General features: G+C 44.3%; 1 protein-coding gene across 1 annotated transcript in view; it reads left to right on the top strand.

Moving 5' to 3' along the window:
* The window catches only part of LOC149436770 (uncharacterized), a 166420-nt gene that overhangs the window by 74390 nt on the left and 70887 nt on the right, over positions 1–21143 (top strand). The window contains 1 exon segment of the mRNA XM_089661487.1: positions 19013–19891. Coding sequence (XP_089517613.1) covers positions 19013–19891 — 879 coding nt within the window.

Genomic DNA, 21143 nt, shown 5'->3' with positions numbered 1-21143 from the left:
CATCATGTGGAAGGTCATGTTTTGGCCTTGTTGGACAAGGCGGTCAGCAGCAAGGTCCACATTACTGACACGTGGTCCAGCAGGCACAGTCAGGGATGGTACATATCCGTCACGGCACACTGGGTGACTCTGCTAGCAGCTGGGAAGGATGCAGGACAGGGTTCAGTTCTGGAGCTTGTTCCACCACCATGCCTCCAAAAACCTGGTGGTGATTCTGCCACATCTGTCTGCTCCACCCCCTCCCCCTCCCCTTCCTCAATGGCCTCTTCTGCTGAATTGTCATCTCCACTGGCTTCCGCTCACCCAATGAATCAAATTCAAAATATTATCAACTTACAAAACCGAGGGGGAGGAGCCTAACTATGGCGGTGTAGGAGAGCGTGGTGTGGAAGCTCTCCGTCCTTCCCCACCGCCTGGGATACAGATACTGGAGAGCAGGGACTGGGGGGACCTACCAGAGTATGGTGGGTTCCGTGCTGAAGCCGTGGCTCCGGGCGCTATGAGTAGGAAGTGAACGGTGCCATTGGATTGAAGACAGGCTGGAGACCCGTCCTAGGGGAGAGAGAGCAGAGAGCAGGGTTGCCGAGGAAACGAGCAGGCTCGGCTTGACCACGTGTCAGCCGCAGAGAACTACTGGGTAGGGGAAAAGCCGGCTGGTCTTTAGAGCTGAGAGGGGAGAGGAAGACGTCAGATTGCTCCCCTCCCAGTACATGAGACATTCTTATGGGAGAAATATGCAGCAAGATGCCTCCCCCCCCCCCCCGAATGGAGGTGACTTTGTTACAGAGGAGTGAAAACGAAGAAACCTGGAGGAAACCTCCCCCTCCTGAAGAGAGCTATGGAATGTGACAACCGAGGAACTTGCTAGAGCTGCAGCTGTGAAGGGTGAGTGAGAGCAGCCTGGATGGATTATTGTGATACATAAATGACTGTTTCTGTTGTCTAAAGGCAAAGGAGGAGTTGTGAGAGAGGGGGTTTCCCTGGGGGGTCTGACGGAGAGAGAGGAGGAGATTAAAGTAGCCTGGAAGGAATACTAAGTAGAGAACTTGAAGAAGAAAAAAAAAAAGAGAAAAAAAAAAAGGAGTCCCTGGTATAAATTGTTATCAATCTTTGTGTTCCCCCTATTGAAGAAAGAAAAAGAACGCATAGAAGAGATGAAAAATAAAAATGTTAAAAATAGTGGCCCAAAGGGGTCTCAAACTGGCACGATAAAAAAATATACATCTCAAGGAAACGTGACTCCAGATAGATCTCAAAGCGTTGGTGATAAATGTGAAATGGAAATGAGTATAGAAGGTAGCCCTAGACTCTCCCTGGGAAAAGAATATAACAGTCAACATCTTACAGAAAAATTGGAAAGTGAAAGTGAATTACAAATTCCAAACAAGAAAGAGATGGCAGATATGTTCAAGAACTTAGAAAAAACATTAAAACATGAAATGACAAGTATACAAAATGATTTGGGCCGGATGCTATCGAGGGTGGAGGAGACAGAGGAAAGAGTTCAAAAAGCCATGCTCAATATATTTCTGATCTGGAGAAAAGGACAATGGAAATTAAGAAAGATCAAAAAAAGCTGTTATATAGAATGGAAGTACAAGAAAATAGGGAAAGGAGAAACAACATTAGGGTGAGAGGAGTTCCGGAAGTGGTAAAAGGAGAAGAAACAAGAGGCCTTATCTGTAAAATATTAAACTCCATTATGGATAGATCAGAAACAGAAAAGATTAACCTGGAAGGTGTTTTCAGGATAGGAAAAAATCAACAAGGAAGTGGAAAAGAGAAACCAAGAGATAAAATAGTCCAATTTCAGAAATGGGAGGATAAAGAAGAAGTATGGAGAAAGATCAAGGGAAGATCAAGTATTAATTATGGAGAAATGAATATACAGATTTTTGCAGATTTAACACCAGAGAAATTGTGGAGGAGAAGAACTCTAAAACCCCTGTTAGAGCAGATGATAAAGCAAAAGGTGCACTATAGATGGGGTATGCCAGAGTGCCTAATTGGATGGAAGAATGGAGTTACAGCCCAGTTGAGATTTCCTGAGGACTTAAGAAACTTCTGTGATAGACTTGAATTACAAAGGATGGAAGTCCCTGGTTGGGAGGTGGAAGAGGGTGGTTTGGGAGGTGGAGAGAGAGAGGAGTGGCAGTTTGCTAGAAGAGGGAGATAGAGAATTGAAGGAGAGGAGAGAGAAAGAGAAGGGGAAAGAATTTTTTTTTTTTCTCTCCTCTTATCACGCTTGACACCACCCTCTCTCTCTCTTTTCTCCGTTGGGACCTTAAGAAAGGTGGAACATCTTGAATTGATGATGGAAATACTTTTGGGGTATCTGAGGTGGTGGGAGGTGTGGGGATCTGTCCATGGTTGGAGTTCAACCCCAAGGAGGTAATCTATGGTGGGTTTGGCCCCGCAAAAGATGTATAGGCAAAACGTAAGCCTAAAGGATGGGAAGGGTGGGAGGGAGGGGAGAGGTGGACAGGGGGGTAGAGGGATATGGGAGGGATGGAGGAAAGATAAGAGGCTGTATAGTTTGGAGGAAGAGAAGAGTAATTGGGGCAGAGAGAGAGAGGATAAGATAGAGAGAAGGGAAAAGATATAAAGGAAATGAAAGATCTAAGATTTATAACTTATAATGTAAACGGGTTGTGTTGTCCAGGAAAAAGATTTAAATTATATAAGGAACTACAACATAGAGCAGTATCAGTGGCTTTCCTACAGGAAACGCATTTTGAACTAAAGTCAAATGTAAAGTTGAATTCTAGATATTACCCATTATGGTACTATGCAGATTCCCCGGTTAAGAGAGCAAAGGGGGTAGCTATAAGATTTGCAAAAGATATAAGGTTTGAGTTGGAAGAGAGAGAGACAGACCCGGAGGGGAGGTTTTTATTTCTAAGAGGTAAAATAGAAGACATTGAATGTACAGTTGCTAATATTTATTGTCCTAATAAGAAGCCGGAAAGATTCTTGAAAATAATTTTAAAAAGATTGATGGATTTTAGAAAGGGGTATTTGATAGTAGCTGGGGACCTCAATTTATGTATGGACCCACAAATGGATACTACTTCATCTATACAAAGAGAGGGTAGTAAGTCCCTAAGAGTACTAAAGAAAGAGATAAGGGAGTATCAGTTAGTGGATGGTTGGAGAATTATGCACATGAACAATAGAGACTATTCCTTCTTCTCAAGGGCCCATGAGATGTATTCTAGACTGGATTACATACTGATAGATCATCGATTAATAGAGTCTTTGGTTAGAGTGACAATAGAGATAAGGTCACTCTCAGACCATGCCCCAGTTGTAATGAAAATAGGATGGGGAAGAAAGCCTCCAGGTGGTTTGATGTGGCGGTTGAATGAGTCTCTCCTAATGGATCCAGAGACTGAGCGAAAGGTTGGAGAGGAAATTAAGAGATATTTTGAGGAAAATTAAACGGGAGAGATATCTGAGGCTACAGTGTGGGAGGCTCATAAGGTCTACATAAGGGGAATTCTTATTGCAATAGGGGCTAGAAAGAAAAGGGAAAGGAGAGAGAAGATCAGTAGGCTCCTAAAAGAACTGGCGGATGTTGAACAATTGCATAAAAAGAATATAACGAAAGAGATAATGCAGAAGGTAAAGGAAAAGAAAGAGGAATTAGAGATTATGATGGAGGAAGAGAAGAAGAGAGTCTTTAACAAAGTATTATGCGAAAGATATAGATGGGGTGATAAATCAGGAAAGCTTTTGATGAGAGCTTTGAGGAAAAAGAATAATAGGAATTACATAGAGAAAATAAAAAACCCCAAGGGAGAACTGGTGCACTCAACTAAAGATATTGCGAAGGTGTTTAGGGATTATTATAGCAAACTTTATAATATTGCCCCTCAAGATTCAACACGTAAAGATGGAATAATAAACGTAGAAAAAAGAAGAATATATTTAAAAAACACAGGACTACCGAAATTAAATGAAGATCTTTTGAATTCCTTAGAATCTGAAATTACCTATGAAGAAATAAAGATAGCATTAAAAACATCTATGATAGGTAAAAGCCCAGGACCAGATGGATATACTGTTAGATATTATAAAAAATATAGTGAACTGTTAATACCTAAATTGAAGTCCTATGTTAACGCCTTGGGAGAAGAGATGGATATGAGACGAGAATCACTGCAGGCTCAGGCGGTCCTCATATACAAGGAAGGAAAAGATCCCACCCAATGTTCAAGCTATAGACCAATATCTTTGCTGAATATAGATACGAAGATTTATGCAAAGATCTTGGCAAATAGATTGAAAGATTTAATGCCCGAATGGATACATGAAGATCAGGTGGGTTTTGTTCAGGGGCGAGAGGGTAGAGATCACTGTTGCTTATCCAGAAAAGTAGAAAGGGAAGGTCGCCAGCGGTGGCTCTTTCAGTGGATGCAGAGAAGGCATTTGATAGAGTCAAATGGGGATATATGATGGACACATTGGAGATCTTAGGAGTGGGCGATAGAATGAGAACTTGGATAGGAAAGTTATATAAGAACCCCTCTACAGTGGTAATGGTAAATGGGGAGCTATCGGAATCTTTTGAGTTGACAAATGGAACAAGACAGGGCTGTCCACTGTCCCCATTGTTATATGTTCTATCTTTGGAATCATTATTAGCAACAATAAGGAAAAATGTAGACATAAAAGGAATACGGGTGGGAAATATAGAACATAAGGTTGCCGCATTTGCAGATGATTTACTGTTTTATGTAGAAAATCCTAGGATAACGCTCCCTAATTTAATGAGGGCTTTGAAGGAATATGGAGAGATGTCAAACTTAAAAATAAACCCGTCTAAAACAGAGATATTAAATATAAACCTTTCAAATAAAGAAAAAAGGGGGATACAAGGGGAGTTTCCCTTTGTGTGGAGAGAGAGAGAATTGAAGTATTTAGGTATTTAACTCACTTCGGCCTATAAAAACTTGTATCAAGCAAATTATATAGTAATGTTAAATGAAATTAGAGAGGAACTAAAGAGATTAGGGGGAGGAAATCGGTCCTGGTTGGGACGTATAAATTTGATAAAAATGGTTGTAGTTCCCAAAATCCTATATAAATTTCAAATGGTCCCTATTAAGTTGCCTGAGATATATTTTAAGATACTGAAAAAGATGATGACAAGATTTATTTGGAGTAATAAAAAACCTAGAGTATCTTATGAAGTGATAACTAGAAATAAAGAGAATGGCGGATTGGGAGTCCCTGATTTTAAGAGATATTATAATGCAGTTATTTTGGCTAGAATATTTGATTGGACATATAATGCAAAAGGGAAAAGTTGGGTCACAGTGGAAAACTCACTTAGTGGTAATGATTTAAGTAGGAGTATATGGATGCCTACAGAGTATAGAGGACTAAAAGAAAGCACACGTGTGTATACTTTAAATGTGTTAAGAGTGTGGGATAAAATGCACAGACAGTTAAAGTGGGAATTTAATTCATTATTGATGCCATTGAAAAATTCAGGGTTCTTCCCACCAGGTAGGGAGGAGGTTTCAGGAAAATGTATCACAAATGAGAGTGCCCAATTGAGAGATATAATGAAAGGAGTAGAACTGAGAACACTTAAAGATTTGAAAAAGGAAGAGGGAAAGATTTTCACTAGGATAGATGGTTGGAGATATAATCAATTAAAATGTTTTGTGGGGAAATTGCCTAAGGCTTTTTAGAGCGAGTATAGATTGGAACTTGTTTGAGAAGCTGTTGGGAGCACGAGGTGATGGGAGACACGGTACGGCAAGGATATATAAAATTCTCACTGAGTTAGATAAAGGTGGAAAAAAACTAATGTATATAGAAAAATGGGAAAGAGATTTGGGTGTGGAGATAGATGAGGTTAAACAAAAAAGAATATTTAGGTTGGTTCACGAGAATATAAGTTCACGGGAGGTGGAAATGAATTTTAAATGTTTCATAGGCTTTTTTGAGTTTGGGCAAGGACACAGGGGCCCCATGATCCCCTATTGCCCAGGGGCCCCATGAGTTGTCAGTCCGCCCCTGTTCGGAACACAAAGATACCAAACATAGCGTACCCTTGTCACCCAGGAGGAAAGAGACTGCTTCTTCTCTCTTGTAGGCACTAACATAGTAATGTAAGGTCTTGTGTGACTCATAATAAAATGATCCATCTGTATATATACTTCATATTAATGTGCCCAGTTCCTGCTGAAGTTTATAAATTGTATGAAAAATGACTCTTGTGGAATGTACGTTTTATGGCATGCTCTGCCCTAATAGCCTAACAGGTCATGACTGACTGAGTTATTGTTTTACAACCGGGCAGAGGGAAGTGGTTTTCCAGCAAACCCCCTGGAACCAGACTAATTAGAGGTTTACAGCCCTGGAGCTGATCTATCTGTGTTTTATTTAGGATAAGAGATCCTGTTGACCTCCGTCAACTTGTAGCTATGCATTCCATGGACAAAGGGAGGAGGGAGGACAGAAGGGAACATGGCTGAAACCTAACAAGATGGCTGTCATGTACAATGTCTATGCCTCTATTGCACACAATCATCACAGAAGGAGGTCCTGATTCCTCTATATAGATCTTTATATTGCTAGAGGGGTCACCGGCAGGAGGAAGGAGGTCCCGATTCCTCTATATAGATCTTTCTATCACTAGAGGGGTCACTGGCAGGAGGAAGGAGGTCCTCATTATTCTATATAGATCTTTATATCACTAGAGGGGTCACCGGCAGGAGGAAGGAGGTCCTGATTCCTCTATATAGATCTTAATATCACTAGAGGGGTCACCGGCAGGAGGAAGGAGATCATGATTCCTCTAGATAGATCTTTATATCACTAGAGGGGTCACCGGCAGGAGGAAGGACGTCCCGATTCCTCTATATAGATCTTTATATCACTTGAGGGGTCACCGGCAGGAGGAAGGAGGTCCCGATTACTCTATATAGATCTTTATATCACTTGAGGGGTCACCAGCAGGAGGAAGGAGGTCCCGATTACTCTATATAGATATTTATATCACTAGAGGGGTCACCAGCAGGAGGAGGAAGGTCCTGATTCCTCTATATAGATCTTTATATCACTAGAGGGGTCATGAATCATGCTGAGCCCTCTCTGGGTAGTTATGTCTGAGACTGCAGAAGGACCCATGGCTGTTGAGACATCTGACTTGGTTGGTAATTGGTTTTCCATGTGCTCAAGGATTCTTTTGCAACCTCTGCACCATGTAAGACAAGGCAGAGATTGATTGACAGATGTCCCCTATTGCAGAGGCCTCCCTTTCAGACTCCATCATTGGCTGACTGGTACTGTCATGTACCTGATGGGGGACTGAAATGACGAGGTCGGCCTTACTTGTGTCACTAGCCCTGACCCCACTGGAAGAGGAACAGAGGGTGTCTAGGGACCAGGGGGACAAGAGCACCAGCAGATGTTGTTTTCAGCTCTTGCAGCTGGAGACTTTGGAAGACTGATGAACCTCCAATTGAGGCACAGTAGTGATATGCAGAGCTGGTATGGTAGATCACCAGGTGTGCACCAGAGCAAGGCAGGAAGCAGGCATGGGAGACAGGAGCAATGTCATAGGAATAGCCGGGGTCATTAATGGGCGGACAGCAAGGTACCAAATCATAAGCAAGCCAAAGTCAGGAGCAGAGCCGAAGTCAGGAACCAGTATCAAGCAGGGGAGTAATCAGAGTCAGGTCAGGAACAAGCCAGGTCAGCAACAAGGAAATCACACACAGGAACGAGCAGGAAACAGGGAACAGCTGAAGACCAGTCAGCACTCAGCACAGGCAAAGGCACCTTTTAAATAGTCCACCTGGAGCCAATCTTCACCGTGCATGATCGTGCATTTCTGTGCACATGCGCACGTCTAATCAGCAGCCGTCTCACGGGAATTCCCTTACAGAGGGGTCACCGGCGAGAGGAAGGAGGTCCTGATTCCTCTATATAGATCTTTATATCACTAGAGGGGTCAACGGCAGGAGGAAGGAGGTCCTGATTCCTCTATATAGATCTATCACTAGAGGGGTCACCAGCAACCTCATTTAGAATACTGTGTCCAGTTCTGGAGACCTCACTTACATAAAGGTGATAAGATAGAACGAGTCCAGAGACGGGGAATACAAATAGTGATATCAGGAGAGACTTCAGGAACGTAACATGTCCAGTCTGGAGGAGAGAAGGGAAAGGGGAGACATGACTGAAACCTTTACATACAACAAGGGAGTGAATAAGGTTCAGGAGGGCAGGATTTTCAATATGAAACCAAAATGAAGAACACAGGACATGACCTCCAACTAACTGGAGGAAAGTTCACAACTAATCTCAGAAAGTATTATTTTACTGAAAGAGTAGTAGATGCTTGGAATACATTTCCAGTAGAGGTAGTGAGCCAGTGACAAATCACAGAGATCATCACAATAGTACACAATGAATGGCTATGAATGAAAGCCATTCATTGTGTACAACTGTCATGTGATCACTGTGATTGGTCATAGCAATCACATGGTACTGGGCTGGCCAGATAAAATGATCTGTCATTTGGTGGACACAGCAGGTGACATATCAAGATACAGCAGAGCCACTAGACTTGGAGGACTTCATATGATGTCCACCCAGGATGGGAGAGATCCCGCTCAGCTGTCATTCTGCTATAGGCCGATGGGGAAGCAATTCATTACAGGGGACACTGTACAAGATCTATATGTAGTCTCGGGGTCCCTGTGGAAGTCCATGTGTGGACATTTCTACCTATGATAAATGACAGGCTAAACCCACCTGGAGACTTTCTCCACACCTGGAGTGTGCTGAGTTCTTGGAGAACGTCTACACAGTGTTTCCAGATTGGCTTTATCACCCCAACGAGCTCGCTCCAGTTCATGGATGTCATCATTATGTTTGGAGGATCTCACCAGTCAGGAGCCTTTCCTGTCATCCTACATGTTCCCTTCTGAGGATTGTTCTATCCTTCCAAACAAATGTATGAAATCATGGATGAGTCCTCCTTCTATGTGATCTAGAAGATCTTCAATCACAATGTCTTTATGGATGAAGTGGATGGCCCAGTTTATATATTATTTATTGCTTTACAGCTTTATTCCCTCCAGGATTCATTCTTTATTTATAGAACCATTCAAGGAAGTGTTCTTACTTTGAGAGATCTCCACCACCATTCCTCTGTGACCATTACATCCTTGTCATTTATGTCTAACATCTTCATTATCAGTGGATTGATAGATATTCTTATACTTTAGGATGTATTTTTGCATTTTTTTTACCCAAAAAGATCTGTTTTGGAGGTCTCTGTTTTATTATGTATTTTGTTTTTATCTTGTGTTCTGTGTCTTTAAGTCTTTTCTATCTGTAGTAAAATATATTATTTAAACAGTTGGTTGCATAAGAGTTAGGTTTATTGTTTCTTACTTTTTTTAGTTCTTTTTGATCTTCCCTGGTATCTCTGTAAGGTAGATACAATGCAGGAATGGTTATTAGGGGATGTTTCTTGGGGCTGCAGTTCCTCTGAACTCCACAAGATGGTGATCTCATTTCTCCCCAGACAGGACTTCTCTATGGGATACAGATAGGAAGTGATGTCAGGTACAGACAGGAAGTGATGTCAGGTACAGACAGGAAGTGATGTCAGGTACAGACAGGAAGTGATGTCAGGTAGACAGAGAGGTGAGTTGGGAGGAAGCAGATCAGAGACATTGGTGGACGTGGCAGCAGAGGAGGTAATAAGATGTTATTTCCTATTTACACCCAGTAACCTCACCGTCATGTCCATCCTCTTCCTCCATAGTCCTGTCCGTCCTCTTCCTCCATAGTCACGTCCGTCCTCTTCCTCCATAGTCCTGTCCGTCCTCTTCCTCCATAGTCCTGTCCGTCCTCTTCCTCCATAGTCCTGTCCGTCCTCTTCCTCCATAGTCATGTCCGTCCTCTTCCTCCATAGTCCTGTCCGTCCTCTTCCTCCATAGTCCTGTCCGTCCTCTTCCTCCATAGTCACGTCCGTCCTCTTCCTCCATAGTCACGTCCGTCCTCTTCCTCCATAGTCACGTCCGTCCTCTTCTTCCATAGTCACGTCCGTCCTCTTCTTCCATAGTCACGTCCGTCCTCTTCCTCCATAGTCACGTCCGTCCTCTTCCTCCATAGTCACTGTCAGGGCTCCGGGGTATGACCAGAGGTATGTGACTGACGCAGGGAAACGCAGGCTTCAGATAAGTTATAAACAATATAATTTATTAAAGACTAACAATACAAACATAAATGCAGTGCAATACTAAAACATAACACAGTGCAAACAAACCAAACCACCCACAGATAACAGTACATACAATGCAAGCGTCGTCAGGCAGGCCGGGTCAATAACAATCGGGCAGGTAGGAACAGGAGGAGCAAGCGGAGAATGGTCGGGGTCACAAGCCAGGGATGAAACAGGAGAAGTCAGCAGAGGTCCGGAATCAGGCAGGGTCAGCAATGAATCAGACAGGAACAGGGATGCAGGTAACAAGATACAGGGCCCAGGAAAAACACACACCAAGGCAGAGACTGCAGGTCTGGCCATCCCTTGAATACACCTCCATAATCAGCTTCAGGTGTTTGGCTGGATGCAAGGTTGAGTCTCTGATTGCCGGGAGCACCCGCTGGCCAGCCCTGGTACTGCAGCCCACAAGGCAGGTGAGTCCCACCATTACTGGCAAGTCCATTCCTGACAGTCACTGTGATGTCTTTTATCTCCAGCAGATGATGATACACACATATATAGTGTGGGAACCCAGATGAACCCCTTCAGGGGCAGAACATTCCCCCACTTCCGGGGCCGGAACATTCTCCTCATTGTGGAGATAAATTCTAGTAATATGGTCCTCTAAACAAACAGCACTGACAATAAATAGACAAGACAAGGACCATCCTGACCATACATGGCCTACAAAGGGCAATGATGACACTACACAGGCAGCCAATGGGCAATCATGACACTATGCAGCCAACACAATGATGGAGTGCCGGGGTCAGGAGTATGGAGCATAGAGCCCCTTACATTGCTGCTCAGGAGGAAGGAAACATTCCTTTGTAACAGAAAATGTATATAAATCTGAGGCTCTTTTAGGAATATCTGGGGGTTAAAAAATAAATGGGGCTTTATAGCGACTAAAACATTTAATATGTGTAACATTGAGCTGTTTATCTCCTCCTCCCCTCCCCCGCCTGTCTCCAGCACCGCACCCGGGGACTAGCAGGGAGGGGAGATTCCTTACAGTGTAATGAGAACCGATTGGCTGCTCCTCAGGAAAGGGGAGTGTCCTGCTTATCCTTTTTCCCTTTCACTCCCAGAGCCATTTTTGCATTTTTGCACGTTTAAAAAATCATTTTATCCTGAAGTTGACACAAAACCCCCAAAATATCGATTTTCTGAAAGTAGAGACTTTAGAGAATAAAATAGTGGCAGTTCCAATTTTTTATGTCACAAAATATTATCACAAAGTCTAGGAAATGCCAAATTTCAGTAAAAAATACACTTAAGTTAATTTCAGGGCACAAAAAAGCAATAAATGACCCATTTATGTGTAAAAATATAAAAGCCGAGGTTGCAGCGAGTAAATAGATATTCAACATGTCAAACCTTAAGTTGTGTGTGCTGAAATGGTGACAACCTTTAGTCCCCGGTATTATCTATAGGGGACACATTTATAGCCCCTTCTAGGTCATCAGTATAGAGTACGGAGGAGGTCTGCTCCTAGAATTATCCTCTCATTCTGGTGTGACCGGCGATATGTAACGTGTATCACAATCAATGTTATCACGTGTAGGCGCTCCGGCATGTGCTCTTACGTTTGGGTGTGCATATATGTGGGGGAGGGGGGCCTTAAAATTTTTTAAAGGGAGGAGTTATGTACTTGGTTATAACTTTAATTCTTTGCATTTAAAAAAAACATATTTACTTAAGGGGACAAAGTCCTCAATGAGATGTCGTTTGATGACAGGTTCTCTTTATTGAGACATCCAGGGTCTAAAAGACCCCCAATGTCTCCCCTGTACTCCATTGGATGTAATGTAGAGCACATCGCACCGCATTACATTCTTTGCCGGCCTCGATGGTCGGGAAATCTGTCATAACGTCACTTCTGGGTCAGGACAAGAAGGGAGTGAACATGTCCGCTCTCCTCCATCCCCTCTACCCTCCGACACCCGCTGACCCGGGCCCACAGATGGGCAAGCAGAGCCGGGGAAGCATAGCAGGTACAGGAGAGGTTCACACACACGGGGTGGCAGAGGCTGGCACCTGAAAGGAGAGCCCTGCGGCTTGTCCTCAGCAGGGATAAAGATTAAAAACAATACTTGCCCGGCCCCCAGAACTACATGTCCCGGGCGTCGGGCGATGTAAAGTGACCATCCCTGCATGATGAGCCGACATTGACCTCACAGCACTGCCTCAGAGCAAACTAGTCATAGGAAGGATCAGATTTATCATTCCTTGTCTGCAGATCTAATACTCATCAAAACCAGTTCAGAGACCAAACAAACCCAACAGAGAAAAGGGCCCCGGACCTCAAAATTGTAGTAAACACTAAACAGTCCAAACAAAATGTCTTCCCATGGGGGGAGTAGTTCTTCAATGTCCAGCAACCCTCCTATTCCCCCCTCACATCCACATCCTATTATTGTGTGACCAATACCATCCAAATCATTCTTACTTTCATTTCCCAAAGTTATCCGTCTACAAGGAGACCTGTATAGATCACATGATGGCACCAATGAGGATGGAGGAGGACCGGAGTCACATGACTGAGAAGATACTAAACCTCACCCTGGAGATCATCTACCTGCTGACCGGAGAGGTGAGGAGGATTCTGGGAGGTCACATGACATCACTCTTATCTCTATTAATAAAACACAGACCTGACCGGAGAGGTGAGGAGGATTCTGGGAGGTCACATGACATCACTCTTATCTCTATTAATAAAACACAGACCTGACCGGAGAGGTGAGGAGGATTCTGGGAGGTCACATGACATCACTCTCATCTCTATTAATAATACACAGACCTGACCGGAGAGGTGAGGAGGATTCTGGGAGGTCACATGACGTCACTCTCATCTCTATTAATAACACACAGACCTGACCGGAGAGGTGAGGAGGATTCTGGGAGGTCACATGACATCACTCTCATCTCTATTAATAAAACACAGACCTGACCGGAGAGGTGAGGAGGATTCTGGGAGGTCACATGATATCACTCTCATCTCTATTAATAAAACACAGACCTGACCGGAGAGGTGAGGAGGATTCTGGGAGGTCACATGACATCACTTATCTCTATTAATAAAAAACAGACCTGACCGGAGAGGTGAGGTGGATTCTGGGAGGTCACATGACATCACTCTCATCTCTATTAATAACACACAGACCTGAACGGAGAGGTGAGGAGGATTCTGGGAGGTCACATGACATCACTCTGATCTCTATTAATAAAACACAGACCTGACCGGAGAGGTGAGGAGGATTCTGGGAGGTCACATGACATCACTCTTGTCTATTCTGGTCAATAGACCATTTTATTTTTGCACACATTTAGATGATGTCAGGTGGTTGATGTTTTATTTGTCTCCTGATCTGTAGGATTATGTTGTAAAGAAGAAGTCTAGTGGGGAGCCAATCTCAGGAGGATGGAGCAGAACCCGGAGCCTCACCATGGTGCCTCCATCTCATTCTCTAATACCTGAGAGGGAGAAAGAGCAGAAGATTCTGGAACTGACCACCATGATGGTCCATCTGCTGACAGGAGAGGTGAGCGGTGCCGGGAATTCTGGGACATTCTCCAGTAACAGACAAGGGATGTGTCTGGATGGTGACTGTATCATTGTGTGTGTCAGGTTCCTATAAGGTGTCAGGGTGTCACTGTCTATTTCTCCATGGAGGAGTGGGAGTATTTAGAAGGACACAAGGACCTCTACAAGGACGTCATGATGGACAATCAGCAGACTTTGGGTTTTGTGAAGATTGTAAGGAAGGAATTTCCCCGGAATGAGACGATATTGAAGCTCACCCTGGAGATCCTCAGCCTGCTGACTGGAGAGGTGAGTGTAATGAAGGGGTTAAATCTGACTCGGCTGTACACTGGGAGGTATTCAGAGTCACTTGAAGTCTTCTGATGTTCTGTAATCAATAACGACATCCACACAAGTACTATGAATACATAAAGTGTCCGGACTCTATGAGATTTGGTTATAGCACAAGATGGCGGCATTGGTTATAGAAGAGAACAATCTCAGCTTTAGTCCAATCAGGGAGACCCATGATTACCAGCATGCCACGCCCACTGACCACTAAATCCATGGGTGACATTTCCTGGTGGGTCAGTGAGCCTTACTAGTAAACCATTAGTGACTCTATTATATGACTTCTAGAAGGAGCTATAAATCTGACCCCATTGTCATCATATCATTGGATGGAGATGTCTGTCCTTTGCTGAGTCGGCACATTGTGGCCAATCCCTGGAGAATAAATCTAGAGCTGACCATAGAAGTGAGGGATTATGGGAGAGTGAGATTTATCTTTGTATCACACAGAACTGTACAGGAGTCATGAAGAAATCTACCGACAATGACACCAGAAGGAGATCTCATCGTATGACCACAAGATCCTCGAGAATCCAGAATCCCATCACCATCCCCCCACCTCCATCCCTGATCCCTACAAGACAGAAGACACAGAAGATTCTAGAAGTCACCAAGAAGATGATGGAGCTGCTGACAGGAGAGGTGAGCGGTGCCGGGAATTCTGGGACATTCTCCAGTAACAGACAAGGGATGTGTCTGGATGGTGACTGTATCATTGTGTGTGTCAGGTTCCTATAAGGTGTCAGGGTGTCACTGTCTATTTCTCCATGGAGGAGTGGGAGTATTTAGAAGGACACAAGGATCTCTACAAGGACGTCATGATGGACAATCAGCCGCCCCTCACATCACCGGGTAAGAGGAGACTTTATTGTAAAGGAGAGAGCAGTACGGAGGATCCACCTAGATCCCCCATCATCTGATAAACACATAGAAACAATGGATTCAGTCAGTGTGTGTGTTTCCTACAGATGGATCCAGTCATGGGAACCCACCAGAGAGATGTCCCCGTCCTCTGTATTCCCGGGATTCCACACAGGAAGGTCACACCATCCCTCACCATCATCAGGTAGATGATGACAATTATTGGTAGTTGTGATTTATACACAGCATGTTTGTTACAATGAATGTTTTATTATATCTTTCAGAGTGGAATCCTCGGGGATGATAATATTGATGTTAAAGAAGAGTATAAAGAGGAGGATGAGGAGTATGGAGTGATGGAGGAGTTTTCAGAAGGACACAAGGATATGATGGAGCCACCTAATACCAGGAACCCACCAGAGAGATGTCCCCGTCCTCTGTATTCCCGGGATTCCACACAGGAAGGTCACACCATCCCTCACTATTACAAGGTTGGTGGGATGGAGTATCTAGAACATGGACTTGTAGAGACTATGGGCTCCAATCACAAAGCGGTATCTTCCCGTATCCCAGTATGTAGTAAGATGCTGCATTCTGTTTTTTAGTAGTGAATCCTGCGGGGAATTTACCACTGGTGTCCATAGCAACACTTGGAAATAGCTTGTTGTTAAGGAGAGGGCAGCCGCCAGTGTCCCCAACAACCAGTAAACAAGGAGCGGACGGTCGCCAAGTTCCCCGCTGACAGCTGTGACAGGTCTGGTATGGATTTTGAGGGGAACCCCGATGCCAAAATAATAAAATGAAATGCATGGTTTCCCCTCCAAACTCAATACCAGACCCTTAGTGAGTGCCCACCTTCCTCCTGAACCATACTAGGCCACATACCCTCAACATGGGGTGGGTGCTTCAGGGCAGGGGCACTCTATCCTCCCAAAAGCACCTTGTCCCCATGGTGATGGGGACAAGGGTCCTTCCCCACAACCCTGGGCAGTGGTTGTGGGTGGGGGGCTTATTGGAATCTGGAAGCCACCTTTAACAAGGAGGCCCCCAGATCCCGGCCCCCCACAATGTGAATGAGTATAGAGTACATAGTACCCCTATTCATTCACCAAAAAAAAGTGGTTTAAAAAAACACTGGAAGTAATTTTTGATAAAACAAAAATAAAGAACAATATCCCCTGATGTAGATCCATCGATGATCCAATCACGATACTCGCTGTCATTGCCTTCTTGTGACATCACCAATACAACATGCCCTGGTCAGTGACATCACCAATACTACATGCCCTGGTCAGTGACGTCACCAATACAACATGCCCCGGTCAGTGACATCACCAATACAACATGCCCTGGTCAGTGACGTCACCAATACAACATGCCCCGGTCAGTGACATCACTGAGTGGCACCGCCCCTTAGTATATTTAGTGGCAGGAGGCAGCAGAGCTGTCAGACAGAGGGGAGTCTTCATTGGGAGCGGAGCTTTTCTTTCCGAGTCAGCGGTGACAGTGAGCATCGTGATTGGTGATGGATCTACACCGGGGGGACATTTTGCTTTAGTTTTGCTTTTTTAATAAAGGACTTGTCAAAACCTGCCTGCTGTATTTAACAGAATACTTTTTTGGGGTGAATAATTAGGGGTGCCATGTACCCCATACTCATTCACATGGGGTGAGGGATCTGAGGGCCCCCTTGTTACATTTTGTAAGTGCTCTGCCTGCAAACCCCCACAGCCACTAGCCTGGGTTGTGGGGAAGACTCCCTTATCCCCATCAACATGGACAAGGTGCTCTGGGGGAGCAAAGTCTCCCCTGCCCCAGAGCATCCACTCCATGTTAAGGGCACATGGCCTGGTATGTTTCAGGAGGGGGGTCGCTTGCTCATCCCCCCTTTTCCTGACCTGCCAGCAGCATGCTCAGATAGGGGTCTGGTATGTATTTCTTTCATTTTGGCAAGGAGTCCCCCTCAAAATCCATACCAGACCCCAGGGGGGGACCCTACAACATTTTCTTAATATTTTGTTGCCGGTAATTTTTTTTTTTTTTTAGCGGTTGGTTAGGACGCAGCGGCCGCTCGGTCCCTAACAACCATGTTGTTTACTGGTTGTTAAGGATGCCAGCGGCCGCCCACTCTTTACCAAGCAGTACACATTTCCTGAATGCCGCATGTCTCCACCACTAATTAATGACCGCATGCATTTCATTCTTTATTTCCTTCTGTGAATGTAACGCCTGTTCATGCGGTATTTACTGAGCGTGTTCAGTGTTTGTGGTCAATACCGCAACACGGGATAGGAAATGGACAGTTTCAGGATGGCATGCGGTATTTAGGGGAAATGTACCCACATATCACATGTGATCTGCTTCTGTGAAGGGAGACAATGTGTGGATTTTGTGTGTGATGTCACAATCATAAATCTTACATTTTACAGATGATATTTTCTCTCATTTCCTTGATTTAGAGTGGAGATCCAATCGATATAGAATTTGAGGTGAAAGCAGAAGAAGAAGAGGCGTATGTGAGGGATGATCAGCAGTCTATGGAGGAGGATGGAATAACGGGGACATTTATAGAGGAGGACACTCCTACAGAGATCAGCACAGGTGGGTCATGAACACTAAATCCATTCCTCCACCCATACTGCTCACTGATTGGTCCAGAGTAGAGTCAACACTTGGCAATATCAGTCTGTAAGACACAATTTAAATATCTAGACTGGATTTTTGGAGATTCTGGGGTTCAGCTGGCTGCAAAATGTTACGTTTTCACCATTAGCATTAACCTAGGCACCTGGGGTGTGTGCTTTGAGTCTTCTTCCCCATTCCCGGGTCTAGTAAGATCTCTAACAGAACAATTCTCCCAGGGTTCCTTGCTCTGTTATCTGCTGGCTGTGCCGGGTGGAGGGATATGTCTGTAGTGTCTCAGACCCAAGTCACTGAGTGCAGTCTCAGGAGATGGGAGGCAGCGGTGTGGGATCTCTGCAACTTGTCTACAGTAAACATTTAATCTTCCACTGATTACTTAATATCAATATTATGAACCCTGACCCTTACACTGTATAATTTATATTGTATATTACATACTCCTGACCCCTGCACTATATACTCTATGTTGTACATTACATACTCCTGACCCCTGCACTATATACTCTATGTTGTACATTACATACTCCTGACCCCTGCACTATATACTCTATGTTGTACATTACATACTCCTGACCCCTGCACTATATACTCTATGTTGTACATTACATACTCCTGACCCCTGCACTATATACTCCGTGTTGTACATTACATACTCCTGACCCCTGCACTATATACTCTATGTTGTACATTACATACTCCTGACCCCTGCACTATATACTCTATGTTGTACATTACATACTCCTGACCTCTTCTCTCCCCCCACTGCTATATATATACATAATATGGAGTCTCTTCTGTTCCCCCCATTTCCTCCCAGCTGGACATTTTATATCGGATGATGTGATTGGAGCACAGACTTTTACATGGTGATAATAATGTGATAACATCCTCCAACTTTGGACCCTTAAACAGAAAGTGATAATGAGGGAGGAGTCAATACCCCAATGATGGTGGTCTTCAGAATCAGTCCAGTCTTCATCTTGGTTGTTCTCCCCCCATCCTCACTCTCTGACCTCTGGTGGGGCTCAGCCCCGCTGTTCTTCATGACTAAATCATGGACTAAATAAGGAAGTGCAGTACTTCTTGTGTTGGGAAGATGGCGATGAGTGATAGAGGGGGTGGGGACCCTCGTCCTATAATCCCCTCATCACTGTCCCTCCTATAAAAGACAGTTCTGGTTGTTTCCTCACTCTCTGACTAAGGTCCATGAATAAAGAAATGACCTGGTAGGAGATCAGAGGAGCCATTTCCTAGTTCCCTTGAGGGTGGAATTGTAAGCTCCTCACAGACCAAGCTGCCTGATGTGGGCGGAGTCCTGGTTTGGGGGAACCAATCAACTCCTGTCTAGTAATCCTCTTTGTCTTTGTATTTTAGTCCATGGCCGGGAGATGAGGAAAACCTCCGAGGATTGTCTCACTTTGTCTCCAGACTGGAAAGTAGAAGATGAGGACATCACACAGTATAGTCCAGGAGAAAACCCGGCTCCCTCCAATGTCCATCCGGCACCACCCAGTGTAGATGGACCATCGGATTCCTCGTATCCTGAGGAACCTCAGACTGTGCGGGACCGGGCCGGCCTTCCAACAGGGAAGAGGTTCTCCTGTACTGAGTGCGGGAAATGTTTCCATTCTACATACCATCTTAACGTGCATAAAAGATCTCACACGGGGGAGAAGCCATATTCCTGTTCAGAGTGCGGGAAATGTTTCAGTTCTAAATCCCATGTTAATGTGCATAAAATATCTCACATGCAGGAGAAGCCGTATTCCTGTCCTGAGTGTGGGAAATGTTTTTCAGGGAAGTCCAATCTTTACAGACATCAGAGATCTCACACAGGGGAGAAGCCGTATTCCTGTCCCGAGTGCGGGAAATGTTTTTCAACGAAGACCCACCTGTGCAAACATCAGAGATCCCACACGGGGGAGAAGCCGTATTCCTGTTCTGAGTGCTGGAAATGTTTTTTACTAAAGTCCAATCTTTACAGACATCAGAGATCTCACACAGGGGAGAAGCCATATTCCTGTCCTGAGTGCGGGAAATGTTTTTCAGTGAAGTCCAGTCTTTACACACATCAGAGATCTCACACAGGGGAGAAGCCGTATTCCTGTCCTGAGTGCGGGAAATGTTTTACAAGTAAGTCCAATCTTTACACACACCAGAGTTCTCACACAGGGGAGAAGCCGTATTCCTGTCCTGAGTGTGGGAAATATTTTACAAGGAAGTCTAATCTTTACAAACATCAGAGATCTCACATGGGGAAGAATCCACTTTCCTGTCCTGAGTGAGGGAAATGTTCCTCACTGAAGTCCTGTCTTCCTGTACATCAGGGGTCCCACACAACCCTGGAGGTGTATTAGTGCCTTGAGTGCGGGAAATGTCTTCTAGATGAATGTTGCTGGACATCTCAGCTCTCATGTGGGGAAGAAGCACACCCTGATATACACCTCAGATATACTCCATGGCTGATCTTCATCATGGAAGAAACAGTTGATAAGGAGATGAGAGGCCCCCAAAGACATGGATGAAGTGCAGTAAATGTCGGGGTGCAGAGTGGCCAGTAGATCCTGGAAATGAAGGACACAACTTCAGCCCTTCTTGGGTGTCGGAGTTGCGTTTCCTGATAATGATATTGATTTAGAAGAGGACTAAAAATGTCCGTTGATTATCTGTTCCTTTCCTAATTTATGACGCTAGCTTTGGAATGTGCGCACATTGGAAGAGACTCACGCTGACACACATGTTCAGTCTATGAATACTTCTAGTTTATTATAATGAGAAAGTGAACTTATATATGCAGAATGATGCGAGAGTCATGTGAGGACAGCATCAGAGTCATGTGAGGACAGCATCAGAGTCATGTGAGGACAGCATCAGAGTCATGTGACAACAGTATCAGAGTCATGTGACAACAGCATAAGTATTATATCAGTCTTTGGTCATTTCCACAGGAAAACAATCTCCGTCATGGTATAGGTGTGATCTTCTTCCAAGTCTTATCTATAGAAAGAAAAACATTCCTTTGTCTCAAGTTGGGACGATGGGAGGGGGGGGGGTCGGTGTGTGTGAGTGAAACATTTCTTAAGCAAGGATTTCTTAAAGTACCACAAAGCCCAGCAGGCAGAAAATATTCACACAACATGTATTAAAGTATAAAAGTAAATATTTATAAAATGTGTATAAAAAACATATACAGTATATTCAATAGGAAACCAAATAGGCATTTTACCAAATCCATCACAGTCCCCCCTTAAAATGACTATTTTCCTCTGTCCCTATAAGACCTCGCTCATCTGTCCCTATAAGACCTCGCTCATCTGTCCTTATGTACCTTGGAACTCTTTTATGCTGCACGTTAGACAGGTGATGACTATTTCATCACCCCCCTTGCAGTGGTCAGGAGTATGTGATTTCCATCTACGAGTACAGAGTGTAGTGGTCAGGAGTATGTGATTTACATCCCAGAGTACAGAGTGTAGTCGTCAGGAGTTACATCCCAGAGTACAGAGTGTAGTGGTCAGGAGT

The sequence above is a fragment of the Staurois parvus genome, unplaced genomic scaffold (assembly GCF_062004578.1).
Source record: "Staurois parvus isolate SC_StPar_1 unplaced genomic scaffold, SC_StPar_1.0 ptg001345l, whole genome shotgun sequence".
Classification (NCBI taxonomy): domain Eukaryota; kingdom Metazoa; phylum Chordata; class Amphibia; order Anura; family Ranidae; genus Staurois; species Staurois parvus.
The sequence above is the reverse complement of the archived record's forward strand: the minus strand, read 5'-3'. Positions and strand labels throughout refer to the sequence as shown.